Source organism: Aulonocara stuartgranti (assembly GCF_965226115.1).
Source record: "Aulonocara stuartgranti genome assembly, chromosome: 17".
Classification (NCBI taxonomy): domain Eukaryota; kingdom Metazoa; phylum Chordata; class Actinopteri; order Cichliformes; family Cichlidae; genus Aulonocara; species Aulonocara stuartgranti.
Window position 1 is genome coordinate 21,983,175 of NC_138953.1, and position 14,931 is coordinate 21,998,105.

Below are 14,931 nucleotides of genomic sequence, written 5' to 3' on the forward strand. Positions count from 1 at the left end.
GCGTTTTGAATTTTCCGAGAACGGTTTGCCTTTTCTGGGAAAGAGTGCAAGAGAAGTGATACGACAGAAATTATGATTTGTTTAGAACAAAGCTGGATTGGTACCATGTGCATGAGCAAACACGGTAATGAATGTCACATAGTTGGATTTATTCAGCCATTAATCCAAGAGAAAGACTTCACAGCGATGGTCATGCTGCTTGTATGACAAGCAATAGATGTCACAGAAAACAACCAATTAGCACCAAAGAGTGAAACAAAATCGAACAATAAGGACACGCAGGATTATCCCCTTAAAAAAAAAAGAGTCTGAAGACCTGCATATGATTTATATTGCAGGAGATGTTCCGCACACTGATGGCAGGTGGTGCTGACCTTTCTGTGACCTTTGAATGCCATGTGATCAGACCCTTTCAAGTTTCAGTGCTGTCTAATGTCACCGGGCCGGCTCTCACGTGGTCTCACAGTTACACTCATGCAAGTTAACCAGCCCAATAAATGTATGCAAAAGGCCAGCGTGTGCATTCTGCATATGAGACAAGTTTCAAAGCCAGAGGTGATTTGTTGGGGTTGAATATCAGCGACTGAGTGCCAGTATTTTGGGGAGAATTCTCACCCAAATGTATCGCTTTATGCCCAGATTACATCTTAATTACACATGCAGGTCTCCATGTACTACTAAGAGTGGAGAGTAGCATTAAACCACGATGAATCGCACGGTTGGGTGATGTTTTTAAAATTTTCCAATCGACCATTATCACACCGTGTAATATCTGATATATTTAAAGATGTATTTGTGAGCGTGTTCGCTTTAAAATATACTTAACTAGAAAACTTAAGAACCAACATCAAGCAGATGGACAACTCGCAGTGTTGACACTAACAAAAAGGGTAGATGATGATCACAGTAACATGGGTGTACGTTAGAGAAGGGATAGGTGGGATAATTAGCTGAAGAGAATCTTTACCGGTGTCTGTGTACAGCTTCTCATTAAGCTGAGGTCATCATCACAACAAGAACGAAGCTGGCATCATTTTGTGGTGCTAAAGTCAATTATTTAGCAAACTCAAAGAGACAAACCATCAAATGAGCAACTTCCAACAATGAAAACTTATGCAAAGAAGTCATGGACTGACTTGGTCAGCAACCAATAACACATATATTCATCAAGTTGCCAACCCTAGAGCATCAAGCATGGTGACTTCTGTCCCAATGCTTGGTATCTTGGTATAAGGGGAAAGGAGGACATTTTTATACCATGCCCTCAAAGGCACAAATGGTGTTGCACATGGCTGTACAGAAGAGGACAGAGCCAAGAAATTGCAGGAAGAATGTAAAAAAAACAGAGTTGGAGAGAGACATTCGACCCCTGTCAACATTTTCAACTTGGGAAACCTGGCAAACGGTAACAAACAGTACAGGTGATATTTGGATTGGATTCTCAGAAAGTTACAAAAGTTGCAAAATACAGTGAACCTCAAATCTGCCGTGGGCAAGGGGTCTTAGGAGGGTTCAGACTGTTTGACAAGCCAACATGTATTTGTACTTGGCCTGTGTAAGAACAATGCTTCTAAACCTGCAACCAAGATTCAACAGAGTCTCTGTGCCATGACTTTTCTCCCTGTAAATGCACACATTCACAGGTTCTCTTCATAACTGTAAAGACACTCCTACTACACTACTACAAAGTTGTTTTCGCACGTGCAGCCCAGAAAATCTAGGACGAAACACAACAGGACAGTAGCTGAAAATTGTCTTTCGAACATCCCAGACTTCATTCTCAACACTGTAAATGATACAGATCTGCGGGTGAATGTGTTTTCTGAAGTAGACCTGCACTGGTGCAAATCAGCTCAGTCAGACATCGAGTGGACTGATACTGGAGTCCTGGCAGGTTAAACACCCCTTTTATGTCTGATCCCATTGTGTCCTCACATGCTTCTCCTGTAGGTAACGTCTAGCAATGTTCACGGGTGCAGAGCAGGTGTGAAAACGGCTCAGGAGATATGGTATTAGCACCTGATATTTACTGAAAACTGTGGTCTATTACTGTGTTTGAAATCAAACTTTATTCGTGCAGGTAAAGGGATGTTATAATTCAGTAAAACCCTGAATCCCAGTGATTAGCGAATAATAGCGCCAACTAACGCAGGTAAGTCTGCCACTGTCTGTAATTCTGATGGCTCTTTTAGCCGAACAAGAGCCTCGGTCCACGAATGTTGCTCCTAATCCCGAATTCCTCTCCTTCTCCACAATAATGAGCTCCTCTCAGACTCATGAGTTGACAGAGGTAAAGCATTTAGCACGCTTCAATGGAGAAAGAGGGAAAGAGTGGGAGTGCAGAGAGAAAGAGAGGAAGATACAGGCCAAAGAGGGATAAAGCGAGGGATGTGGGGAAGAAGGGGTAGAAAAAATCTACTGAGACATGCATGAGGTAAGCTCTCCCTCTGGCAAGGCAGAGTAATGCCGCTGCACAGAACAAACGCAATAGCTGACTATTGACGACGAGCAGAAGAAAGGAAGCAGAGGAAGGAAGGAGAGAAACAGACAGAGAAGAAGGACAGATATACATAAACCAAAAGGTTTAAGGGAGAGCATCATTGTGTTTTCTTAGTCTCTGAGGATTCAGTTGTTTTTCTGCCCATCACTACAGCCCAGGGACATGATGTGAACAACGTGGGGACTATGTTTGTGTGTGTACGTGTGTCACGTGGTGTGTATTCTGCGTATTTACGTGGGTGGAAATGTGTGTGTGCTGCACTGAAAACATGTGCATGCTTCATTCGTTTCAAGGCCAAGTGATGAAATTCTCTCCTTTCAGTAAAAAAAACCACTCAGACACAAATACACACAAGAAGACTGTTTTATACACACACACACACACACACACACACACACGCACACACACACAAAACACTGCTTTCCACAGCTCAATTGATAAGGTAAAGTCTGTGTACATGCTTTTAAAAAAGTGTACTTGACTTGAATAAGAAGGCCAATGAGCTGCAGCCACTGCAGAGAAACAGAAACACTCAAATGTATCGAACCGTTCTGGACGTGTTGAATTAGATTAATCAGGGAAAATGTTCGGAAAGGAAAGGAAAAGCAAACACTCAAAAACAGCAGACGAGCGTGATCTCCTGGCTGAAAAAAAGGGAGAAATGCAGCCAACATGGCTGACAGTGGGGAAAAGAAGGATGAGACAATCACGAGGAGATCATCAGCTAGCTGATGCATACATTCAGTAACGAATGCAGATTACGCAAGATGCAAGTCAAGGCGAACACTTAGTACAATAAATCCATCACAAGAGCCACATCTTCACAATCTGCCCGGCTACTGGGCCCTCACTACTTCTTTTTCAGCACGACATGCACAGTATGTAGTATGAGTCTCAAATGAGGTGTTGCACTCGGAGGTCTGGTCTCATTAGGACGTAGAAGATCAAAAGTCACTCATGGCGACTGTGATTATTAGCTCAAATCCTGCTCCTTGTCCTTGCTATGTTTGGATCCACTAACATCTGTAACTTTCAATTTTTCAAACTTTCTGAGCAGGGATAGTTCAATATTCTAAGATACACAGAGTGATCATCCAGCTAGGAACTCAAAAGGCTTGTTACAGTTACCAACTGTGACGCTGACTGAAACTTGTGTTCGAAACTCAAATTTTCTGTTGTATCTTCAGCTTAATTAACACCAAGTACTGTGTGAGTAAAGTTTAAAGTATTTCATAAGCAGTGAACAAGTTAAGTCATGACTTTAGGTTACTGACACACTGCATTGGAAGCAGGAGTTGTATTTCCTGAATGCTGACAAATACACTTGCTTAGGCAGTTCAATGGCAGATAGCTTTTACAGCTACAAAAATGTGTTCTGCTTCACAACAGGAACAAAAAATTAATTTACGTTAGTTACAAAATTCTGACAAAAAGCACAACAACTTTCTCAGTTTCTAAAGAACAAGTAAAAAAGGGCCCGAGTTGCTACTGAGACGTTCCACAATACCTAACAGTGACAATCACGACTATCACTTCTGCTGCTGGGGCAGGACTGGGGCAAGTGGTTAGCACTGTTGCCTCACAGCAAGAGGTTTGAATCCACCTTCTGGCCGGAGCCTTTCTGTGTGGATGTCCCTGTGTTTATGTGGGTTCTCTGACTTCCTCCCACAGTCCACAGACTTGCAGTCAGTGGGGTTAGATTACCTGGTGATTCTTAATTAGCCATAGGTAGGAATGTGAGTGTTAGCGATAGACTGGCGACTTGTTAAGGTGTACTAAGTAGCTCACTTTACTTAAGGGGACCATAAGAATGACATAATCTTGCAGCAGGGAGGAAGTACTAAGTACTTTGTGTGACATTTCACTACTTGAAGGGACAAAAGAGAATAACTAAGGTTGGAGTGATGATGATGACTGTATTGTGCTGCTGGGTGTTGCTGCCAAGTTCATCTGGAAGAAAGTGGGGTGTTGGATCAGTATATGGATAATTATGGACTATCATTAACAGATTATTCATTAACAGCCTATAGACTCGCCCAGCTGGATCTAAGTAATCATTATGTAGTACAAGTCCTGAATCAGGAATTAGCAGTTAAGTACTGATAAATAACACATTCTTCACGCATTCTTCAGTACCCAAGTAACCTTACTGCAGTGTTACGTTAACATTTATTATAATGGGCTTCAAATTATGCAGTGCTATTGCACTCCGTTGTCTAGTGTTGAACTTTACTTTGTGCTTGTGCCCTAAATAAACGTTCATTATGATGTGTTAAAGGTGAAAAATTGGAATTTCCCTGGAGTTTAGCTTTGAGGATGCACACTTCAGTTGTGGGTTCAACCTTTCAGCCTCCACCTAGGGTGAAGCATTTGGAGAACTGCAGTACTAAATTTGAGAGCCAGTAACCTGTGGTTTCTAAAAATGCTCCTCTTTTATGTGTGGCTAACACACTCTTTTAACTTCAACTCTAAGTTTGTCACCAGCAATCTGGTGGATCCGAAGAAGTGATGGAATCTAAATTAACTTTAGTGGAGAAATTTAGTGTCATAAACACTGGTGTGATGTGCTCTGCACTCAGGACAGAGGGTCATTACAGATGTGGAAGCCAACACACTCACGCAAGAAACAAAAAAGGCAATCTAAGCCCACATAAACTTTTCGATTTGTTGACCCCGTAATGTAACAACGGACACACCTGCTCATTCACAGCCTCACCTCTACCACACACTCACGCATCCACACAAACATCCACAGTGAGACCTTAGACACACGGTCGTGATACATCACCACCTACACACAGCGGTGTCAGCCACAGACAACTGCTCCTGAGCCCCAGCAGAGGAAAGACATTCATCATTATGACATTACAAAAACACACATACACACACACTGAGAGAAAACGACATAAAACAACGCTGCAGCTGCTGATGCGTGAAGACGACTCCATCAAATCATATATCACACACACTGTACATGTTTCCCGCTAAAATAACACCATTATGAACAAAAACAGTCATAACAGAATCATCTGCTGATGAATCCTTCCTCACTGGATGCCTGTGTGTGTCATGTTAAGCCTCTTTCTTTAGCCTGGGAGAGAGAAAAAGCCACAATCGCCACCATCATCGCTACCTGTCTTCTTTTTTTTTTACCCCCTCTTTTTCTTTTAATCTCCACTTCTGATAGGACACAATTTAAATCCAACCAAATGTCTGTCCAGGGAGTCGTATGCTGTCAAACCATCACTCCTCCTCCTCCCTCTTTCATACTTTTTCTTCTGTGCACCTCTCCCACTCTGCCCACGTCAATTTTCAACATGCTCCTTCCACTGATCTCTCTTCGCTGCCATTTCACATCTGAGATTAGTCGGATGTACCAGTCTGATCATCTGCATGTGCCGCGATTTGCCAGAAGGTGTAATCTACTTCCTGTAATTGTAAAGAGCTGAGTTTTCATTGGACTACACATTTAATTGAAGCAATGGACATCGATGACAGCAGAGACAAAGGTCTAACCTGAAAGGACTCTGGTCAGACCTGCCAAGATTGTGCAAAATTTCTGGTTGTTATTGGAGGCAGAAATGGTAAATAATTACCAGTTTTGTGATAAATACGGATATAATTTGCACTTTTGTTGAGGGTTCATTTTATGCACATCTTCAAACCTTGAAATGTGGCGACTGTTTCCTGTGAGTCTGAGGAAAGCATGCAAGCATCAGCGTTTTTACAACCCTTCCTTTTGGAAGCGGTACAGCTGAATATAACATAATTTATCTATTTTTTTTGTCATGCAGTGATGCTGATTGGCAAAATATGCAAATGTACTTCCAGCGTGACCTTTCCCCCCCCCTGCTGAAGCACTAAAGGGAATATCTGATTTTGGATTTCTTGTGATCACCGGTTTGAAATTTCCTCTTAAGTGACATTTGGATCAAGGTCTGCATAGCAATGGTCAAATTTAAATAGAATGAATTAAAATAAGCATTAGTGGCGCTAACAGCTTTCCTAGCACACTCGACAGGCCGCCTCCTTATTCTTCCTTCAAAAAACCTCGTGGTCTGTCCTCCTCCTCCTCCTCACATGCATTTCTCATGAGAACACTTTGCTGCTGCCCGTCTCTGCCCTTAAAGCCGGGTGAAATTCCACATCGGTTAATAGTTACATTTCAGATTTTAATTATTGCCGAGAAAACGAGCTCAACTCATTTGAAAAACATGCACGATTGCATCATTGGTACCAGTTGCAAAGCTCAAGACGTGCAGGCAAACAATATGGATTGTTCTGAATCAGTGAAAACATGGTGGAAAGCAGTGACAGCACTCTGGAGATTTTTCAGCCTTCAAAGAGGGACGAGTCTGAAGTGTGGTTGTAGCTCTCTCGGTACGAGGCTGCTAAGTGAAGCCAGTCACCCTGTCTGCAGTGCAGGAAGAAAGAAAATTACTAAGAAAGAAGGCAAGCAGTACTTTACATTGAATGGAAAGTAATTGACTTTAGGTCAATGGAAGGCTTTCAGACTTCAGAATGGAGTGAGATGTCACAGTTTGTCTGTCAGGCTTGCTAATATTTTAACGATTATGTAAACTGAAGCGTTCTGTGTTATCTACTCTTTAAAAAAACACAACATGCTGTCCTGTTGCTGTATGCATCATTTATCAGCACAATCCAGTCACCCATCACTCCCATAAACTCATCACATCCCCCTGTGAACATATTTTCTTTGCATGTCATTACATGAAATCTAAAGGAAAGTGTCTGAAGAATTGTATTTCAATTGTTGGGCTCATAGCCATTGTCCTTAATGTATTTTGAAGCCCTATTTCTATTTCCTATGCACACTATGACCGGATAAACTCAAATGCATGCATGGTCTCTGTGTAATCTTGACATAAAGTTTTCTACTTGTCTGTCCCAGAACCCTCACAGCTGCATGATCTGCGGGGGGGTCAGAAAGGGGAAGTGAAGAGATGAGTGGGAGGGAGGGTCATAAAGACATTCGGTGGGAAGCTATACATTCGGGTTATGCATACACCCCGCAAGCATTTGCTGTTTTCAAGTCTCTAGTTAGTAATCCCGTGTTTACTCAGATTTTTGCTTCACAGTTGATCATTAATGTGTAACAATGATTGCTGAAGGCCGAACCTCCTCAGCCTGGATGTGTGACGGACCCCGAAGAACGTTACAGTTCTCTACCAGATGGGGATTCAACACTCAGCTTAAGGAGGTGAAGAAGGTCACATAGTTCCCAGGGACAGGCAGAGACCGTCTAGGCTTCAGAGTCAAAGTAAGAGTGGAAAGAAAAGGGCACAGGTCTACTACAATTTTTCCTGATTCTCTCATTTTACCCCTTATTTGCGTTTTCAGGCTGGATAGGAGTGAGTAGAGGGAGACCATTAGTCCCATTTATTTTCCATATTAGCTATGATGTCAGCTAATATTTGTCAAGTCTGATATTGTCAGGGGCTGTCAGCATCAACGAGGGAGCTGCTACTGGAAGGGAACAGGAAGAGGGAATGAAGCCAATTCCCGACCTGATCCCAGTCATAAGGAATCAGCAGAGTGAAAGAATTTCAAAGGTGTATCAGGTGGGAGGAAGCAAAGGAGCTGACATGAATGCAAATATTTTTTTACATTGCTCCTGGAAAAATAGAGCTGTTAAAAAAAACAATGATACAAACAAAAAAAAAGTGAAAAGATCACTAAGAGCACCTCTTGTGAGCTCGAGAGGCGTGTTCACGTAAATACAAAGTGTCATCTCCATAAGTGCTATCTAGTTCAACCTGTCCGCCTCCTTACCAGCTGGGTAAGAGGGCACAGATAGGCCTGTCTAATTCCTGCGATGCACATTATTCATAAATCCTTCACTCCGGGGCAGATATACACACAACTGGCGATGCAAAGCGCATCAGAAGGAGAAGGCTTTCTGGAAGCGCGATGATTTCCTCGTCCACCCCCGCCAGTTATACACGGGGTCCATGCTGTCAGCAACGATGACACTGATTAATGAGAAAGCCATCGCTTCACTATAACATCTGGGTGATACACTACACAGAGACTCAATGGAGGGAGACTCTGCAGGGTAAAGTGTGTGCCCTGGCCTTTTATCATTGTGGAGGATGAATAATTCTTGATTAATGCAGTTTTGGAGTATTGTACAGCGTACAGCTTCCTACAGTGATACAGAGAAACTGTTACCGGTCTCTTTTGGTTTAGTGACACTTAAAAACAGCAACGTTTATGTGTGACCACTTTATCGGGGATTTGATGCATCACAAACAGCTCAACGAGAGTCATTTTGCCTTAAAGTTTTGTGGTTTTTATCACATTTTGGGGGCCAGAATGACATCAAATTGTACAACAAAGCAACAATAACAGAGCTAAACTAATATCTACATGTGCTTTACAATGAATTATTTCATTATTATTCATTATTTCAGGAAACGTATACTGACTTTCGAGTCCCATTTATGATATTACAACACTTTTTATGTAGTTGTAATAACGTGCAGCTAGTTTAGGCTGTCATCTTTTTCATAGCTATGTTTATATAGCAAAAAACAGAGATTCACTGCACTGATTGAGAAATATATTTAAAATCTAACATATCTGGTGCTGATTGGAATGTATGAGACATATTTAGTTTTGTGGCTATTAATTAACCAGAGGTGGTTTTACTAAACCTGGAAGTGATGAGCAAAGGGTGGATCTTGACTGACAAGCCTTTAGCTAATAAGCATATCCTGGATAACCCATTTTCTGGCTGCGATTTAGAAAATGGACTGAATGTTCAATTCAACACGAGCCAAAACTAGTGAGCGACGCCAAACACTGACCAGGAAGCGTTTGCTAAGCTCACAGAGTGAGAAGAAGGCCGTTTTCCCAAAGACTTCCATACAAAAAGGAGTCGCCTCCTGCTGTCTGTCTATTAAAAAGAATGAATTTTTAAACCACTTCCATGTTGGCTCCACTTTTATGTAACTTTCATTTAAAAACAGCAAACATTTGGTCATTTTTGGATGTTTAGACAACCAGGCAGTAACCGCTTTGGCCTTTTTTGAGAATCAAATTGGTCCTTAAAAATGATAACATGATATTATCCTTCTGTGTGCTGTCAATGAACATGACTGATATCAGCCAATACCGATATTTCTCCCTAGTCTATTATGTATGCATATATATTAGTATAAATATACATTCATATTACTGTATTTAATCTTCACTGAACAGACACATTTTCCTTTGCTTCACAGGCAATTTTCAACATGACTTACACAGAATTTGCAAGCTAATGCATAAAGGGTCTCTTATCCATGACATTTATTATTTACATGTTTCTTTAGTATAGCAACAATATTAATTATGCATTTTATGGAAGACACTTAATCTCCACGTGCATTATTGTATTTATTGTAATGCTGTTTTATGACATTTGTAGATTAGTGTCCTCAAAGTGAAGCATTATGAGGTTTTTTCATGACTCCCCCAACAACACACACACACACACACACACACACACACACACACACACACACACACACACACTTCGTTACTTTTGTTCTATGCTTTTACACCATGAGTCACCAGAAGTTAAGTGCAGCAGCAATCGAACATACACTGACTGCACACTGAAAAAAAGACCTTCATGAGAAAATGAAAAGAAGAGCCACAGCACAGCCTGCATGCACGTTTTCTCTCCTGAGGACGGAGAGGGGGGGGAAGAAAGAACACGAGCCTTCAACAAATAGGCGCCGTGAGCTGAGGGGACATAAGTGGGACATGCGCTGCATGTGGAAAAAAACACATCATGCCGGGATGAAACCCTCCCTTTGTCCCTGCTCGACAAATTCCGGAGTTTAACTGAATTACAACAAATCCAATTGAACCACGGGACACAAGTCATCCGTGCATTCCCGAATGTGCTGAAAAAGCCGCGGTGCTGCTGCTCTTCCAGTCGCTCGGATTGTTTCCCCCCTCATCCAAGAGTCCAAAGTGAGGAGAAAAACACGGGATGAGAGCGCAAAAACCAAAACAAAAACCCGCCTGTGGTGGAGTTGATCGAGTCTCGTGTGACTGAGAACACTTGTGTTTCCCACCCTGCGATTTTATTTATTTTATTTTATTACAACCACAGATCCACTCCGTCGGTCGTTATGGGTCTCGGCATCGTGCGCTCCCGAAGCCCGCCGCACGGTCCCGACCCCGCCGCTTCCAGCCCGGCGAGAGCCGGGGAAAGAAATGAGGATGGGCGGCTGCCGCAAATCAAAGCAACTTCCCCTCCTCTGCTCCACGGAGCGAGATGGAAAAGCCGATGCTCTAAATGTTCCCAGAGTCGACCTGACGGGATACAACAATTTGACGACACACGCCGGATAATACAGCTTAGTAAAGACGGGGTTTATTCACGGCGGTGGCATTAATTTCCCATAATGGCGTTCATTCATCACCATCCTGTCTATAGCTGATAACAGCCGCGGGCGCTCCTGCGATCCCCGCACAATTTATCGACGGATATTAATAACAACAAGCCATAACTAACACAATAACACACAGATACAGTCACACGGGCTCCAGCCTTCATTCTGACCCCGATTCTGGTCACACATCAAGTAGCAGAGCAACATTTCCACATCGGACAGCTGCTTTTCAGGACACACGCACCCACACGCCACTGGCGGACGAGAAGAAGAGCCGAATAACTCACATTCTGTCCCCGGGAACGAGCAGGCGGCTCTCCACCATCATATCGGGCAGAAAATCCAGATTGTAGGATGAAGTCATGTTGCCTTCCTGCCCTGTGTATGAGTGTGTGCGTACAGTACCGTCCGTGTGTGTGTGTGAGAGAGTGTGAGAGAGTGTGTGTGCGCCTCCGCCGCTGTGCGCCCTGCCTGATAAATAAAGGAGCGTCGCTCTCGTCCAAACTGCGCCTGGTCGCGGAGACGGAGAGGGACAGGTGCAAGAGCCGAGGCCTCCCCAAAGGCAGTGTAGCCAGCCGCACACACTCTGTCCGCATCCAGCAGTTGTCACATTCTCCTCTTCCTGCCCCCCATTCGCTTTTTTCCCTCTCTCTCTTTCTCGCTCTCTCTCTCTGTCTCTACCTCCCGCTTTTCTTCCGCCGGTCCTGTCTGAAAAACCGTTCCGCAACAGCGCAACTGACGGACTGTTGGAGAGCCAAGTGTCGAGCCGTGGAGGCGTGGCGCACAGCGTTGCAGCTGATCTTTAACTATTAGGTCTCCTCGGCTACCAGAGCGCGCCGTTCACCACAGACGAGGATCCTTTCACATCTACACACGATGTTCCGAACAGGAGGCGGCTTCAATCGTTTATGTTCGGAGAGTCTCCAAACGCAGTCGGCGCCAAGACGCAGAGTTTAACCTCTGAGATAAAGCTAACCGCGCACAAATATTAGAATGATCGGAACATTTACCCATTAAATATCTTCCACTGGACTTAATCGTGGTTTCTAGCCAGTGTTTCTGTGGCATCATGCTTTTAAAGATTCTATTACTTTTGTTAGTGACACAAAATAATAATAATACTAATAATAAATGTTTGTTCCTCAAGAAGAAATGTACTTAACCTCTCAGCATCTACCAGCTCACCAGTGACCTGCTTTAGTTTAGATCTAAACAAACATAGTTTCAGAAACTCGAAGGTTTCACCTTTTAAATCTTACATGTACTTGTCCTCCTGTCTCTCCTGTGATTTTCATTTGGGAATGCCACTTAGGTGAGAATTCAATGTAATATTATTTCTATTTTGATGGGTGTTAAGAGGTTAAAGATGGCTTAGCCTAAGCTCAAACCAGTTACTGGAAATCATGAATAGATATTTATTTTGTTAATGGCTTTATGCGAGTATGTGTGATGCTCTCTACATCTTTGCAATTCTGCACATCTAAACAAAGGGGCTTCCTTTATTTCAGTATGGCCACTCTGCTGATAAAGCAGGAGCGCTAAAAGGGGGCTAGTGTAGCGCAATCCCAAATCACTGGCCGTTCTTGCCAATCAAAATATATGGAAGCATGCATTGGCTTCCTTTGTAGCAGTAAGGCTGTAATTCCACCGTCTTCCTCAGGAAAATGGACATCTGTGCATTTATTTTACAGAGCTGTAAAATTCCACCTTATGCTATTGATATGGGGGAGTTTAAAAAAAGAAAAAAGAAAAAAAAGAAAGAAAACTCAAATGGATCATATGTCACCATCTCTCAGATAATAACCACAAACACTCCCACACCAGCATAGATCACTGGGTTATTTCAGTGTGAGCCTGTTTTCAGTCTGACTAAATTAAGGGAACACGCATCATGAGGCCACAATAATCTATCAACAAACCAAATATCAGTTTAGTGGATCCTTACTTTCCAGTAAGCTACTAATGAGTGCTGCGCAGTCATGCTTCAGTGTGGTAACTTCATAAAAGAACGGCCGGTTAGTTGATTTAGAATCAAATGAGTTGACCATATTTGGAGGTGCAGTTACGCTCTGGGACAGCCTTGTAATAATGAACCTGCTCATAATTTTCTGCAAATTTGCTGACTCGGTTTTACACTGCATTAATTGTGTGGATCCAGCATGCCTCCCCGTGGAACCCGTGTGGGCCTGAACGCACCCCTGCGCGGTACGACTGCCAGGTTGCCCCACTTCCTCCGTCCTCCTCCGATGGAGAAAAGAGGGGAGGCACTCCAGTGAAATAATGAGGCTCTCTTAGACTGAGAGAGGCGGCTCTCTGGGGGAAGAATATGAGTATCTGGGTCAATGGGAGGAAAAAAAAAAGCTCAGTATGCGCACATACAGCAGGGTAAGTGTGTGGTGTGGGTGGGACTTGGCCCGCGGCTGTGCTCGGGGGGTCAGCTTGCATGTTTACTTGCGAGAACCCGGGTCACAGTGTGGATGGGAAACGCTGATCCTACATCAGTGCCTTAGGGCTTGGAGTGCCCCAGGAGTGGGGACGACTCTGCATGTTTCACCACACTCGACCCTCATCAGACCAGGGGTTGTACTGAACATTATATAACGAACTGCTGCATGACAATGGGCTGCGTTCCCATAGCAGGCTGTCATTTTCAGGCCTGACCTGGTGCTCACAAACACCGTTTTCAGATGGCGGCTCGCAAGAAGAAGAAAGACCTCCATATTTTGGATTCACCACATCACTTTTATTGCAAACCAAGTGACTGGCCAAATTTAAATCAGGTAAGGTTTGTGATTTTTATAGGTGGAGTCACTAAACTTTCTGATTGCATTTCATACTCCTACTTTATCGTTCCCCCTAAAAAAATTACAATTTATTTGCATTTCTTTGTTACATCAGAGGAGAAAATCTTGAAACATGGGCACACAACACCAAAACATGGCTCATTACAACTAAACTACCAATTCAAATGTCTCCCAAAATGTCATTTAGGCATCTCAACACAACATAAGTTGATTGACTGTATTACCCCAAAGACTTGGTCACAGTCAACATCACACAGTATTACTGACTGAAAACCATGCTGAAAACGACAGCAGCCACTACCCTTACATTTTAAACGGCTTAAAGCTGAAACTGCATGTCTGTGTTTGGCCAAAGCTTCTGCGCACACATCTCACAGCGTGGCCGCTGCAGCAAAAATGCATCAGGTTTGAAATGAGTGAACTGAACATTCAAATGTAGTGCATGTCCCCTAATTTGTTTCTAACTATAAACAAATCTTTGTATCACAGACAAATAAACTCAGGGGCAGCTTTTAAACGAGAGCAATAGCCCTAATCAATGCAAATACCTGATCTGGCCTGACTAGCACCTTTTATTTTTGCATATATATATTTATCTCTGTACATATTGTACATTTCATTTCTGGACATGGTCTATACTTTATTCTGTATACATGTTATTTATTGTGATTACTGCTTGCCTTTCTTTCAGCACTGATGTGGGAGAATATAGGTAAGCAAAAGAAAAAAGAAGGGGGGGATCTGAGAGGAGGGGGAGGGGATATGAGGCATTGCTTTAACATGCAGCTGTGTGCTTCTGCATTTAACATGCAAATATAGCCATATTTATATAGCTGCACAGTGGTTTGCTGTGAATTTGAAACAATATTCTGCCTTTCCAGAATCACTAGTACGTAACTTTGGTGTTAAAAGCCTGTTTTGATAGAAAAGAATGGGCTTCACGTAGAGGAAGATTATGCATTTTCTGTTCAATAACACAGGGATGACTCTATCAGCATGATCATGCACAACTGGCTGTAGGTTGATGTTAATGGTGGGGGCTACAGAGGATAAATCCTGACCTCATGGCTTCCACATGACAATGGAGCCTTGCATAGATTGATAATGAAGGACCGTGTGTTGCCCCTAGACCTTGAGATAGTCCTATTACATTGTACGGAAGCCCCAAATGCAATTTCATTGTTCTCTGACAATGACAATAAATAAAAAAATAAAT

General features: G+C 42.9%; 1 protein-coding gene across 14 annotated transcripts in view; it reads right to left on the minus strand.

Moving 5' to 3' along the window:
• The window catches only part of celf2 (cugbp, Elav-like family member 2), a 244,545-nt gene that overhangs the window by 152,242 nt on the left and 77,372 nt on the right, over positions 1-14,931 (minus strand). For 4 of the 14 annotated variants that reach the window (XM_082509971.1, XM_082509970.1, XM_082509965.1 and 1 more), the window contains exon 1: positions 11,383-11,690. The exons of 2 other annotated variants lie outside the window; for them this stretch is intronic. In XM_082509971.1, the coding sequence (XP_082366097.1) occupies positions 11,383-11,507 (125 nt within the window). In that variant the 5' untranslated portion in view covers positions 11,508-11,690. Of the gene's footprint in view, positions 1-11,198; positions 11,692-14,931 lie in introns of those variants that run through there. 8 more of the 14 variants (XM_082509962.1, XM_082509959.1, XM_082509958.1 and 5 more) reach the window with 4 other exon arrangements.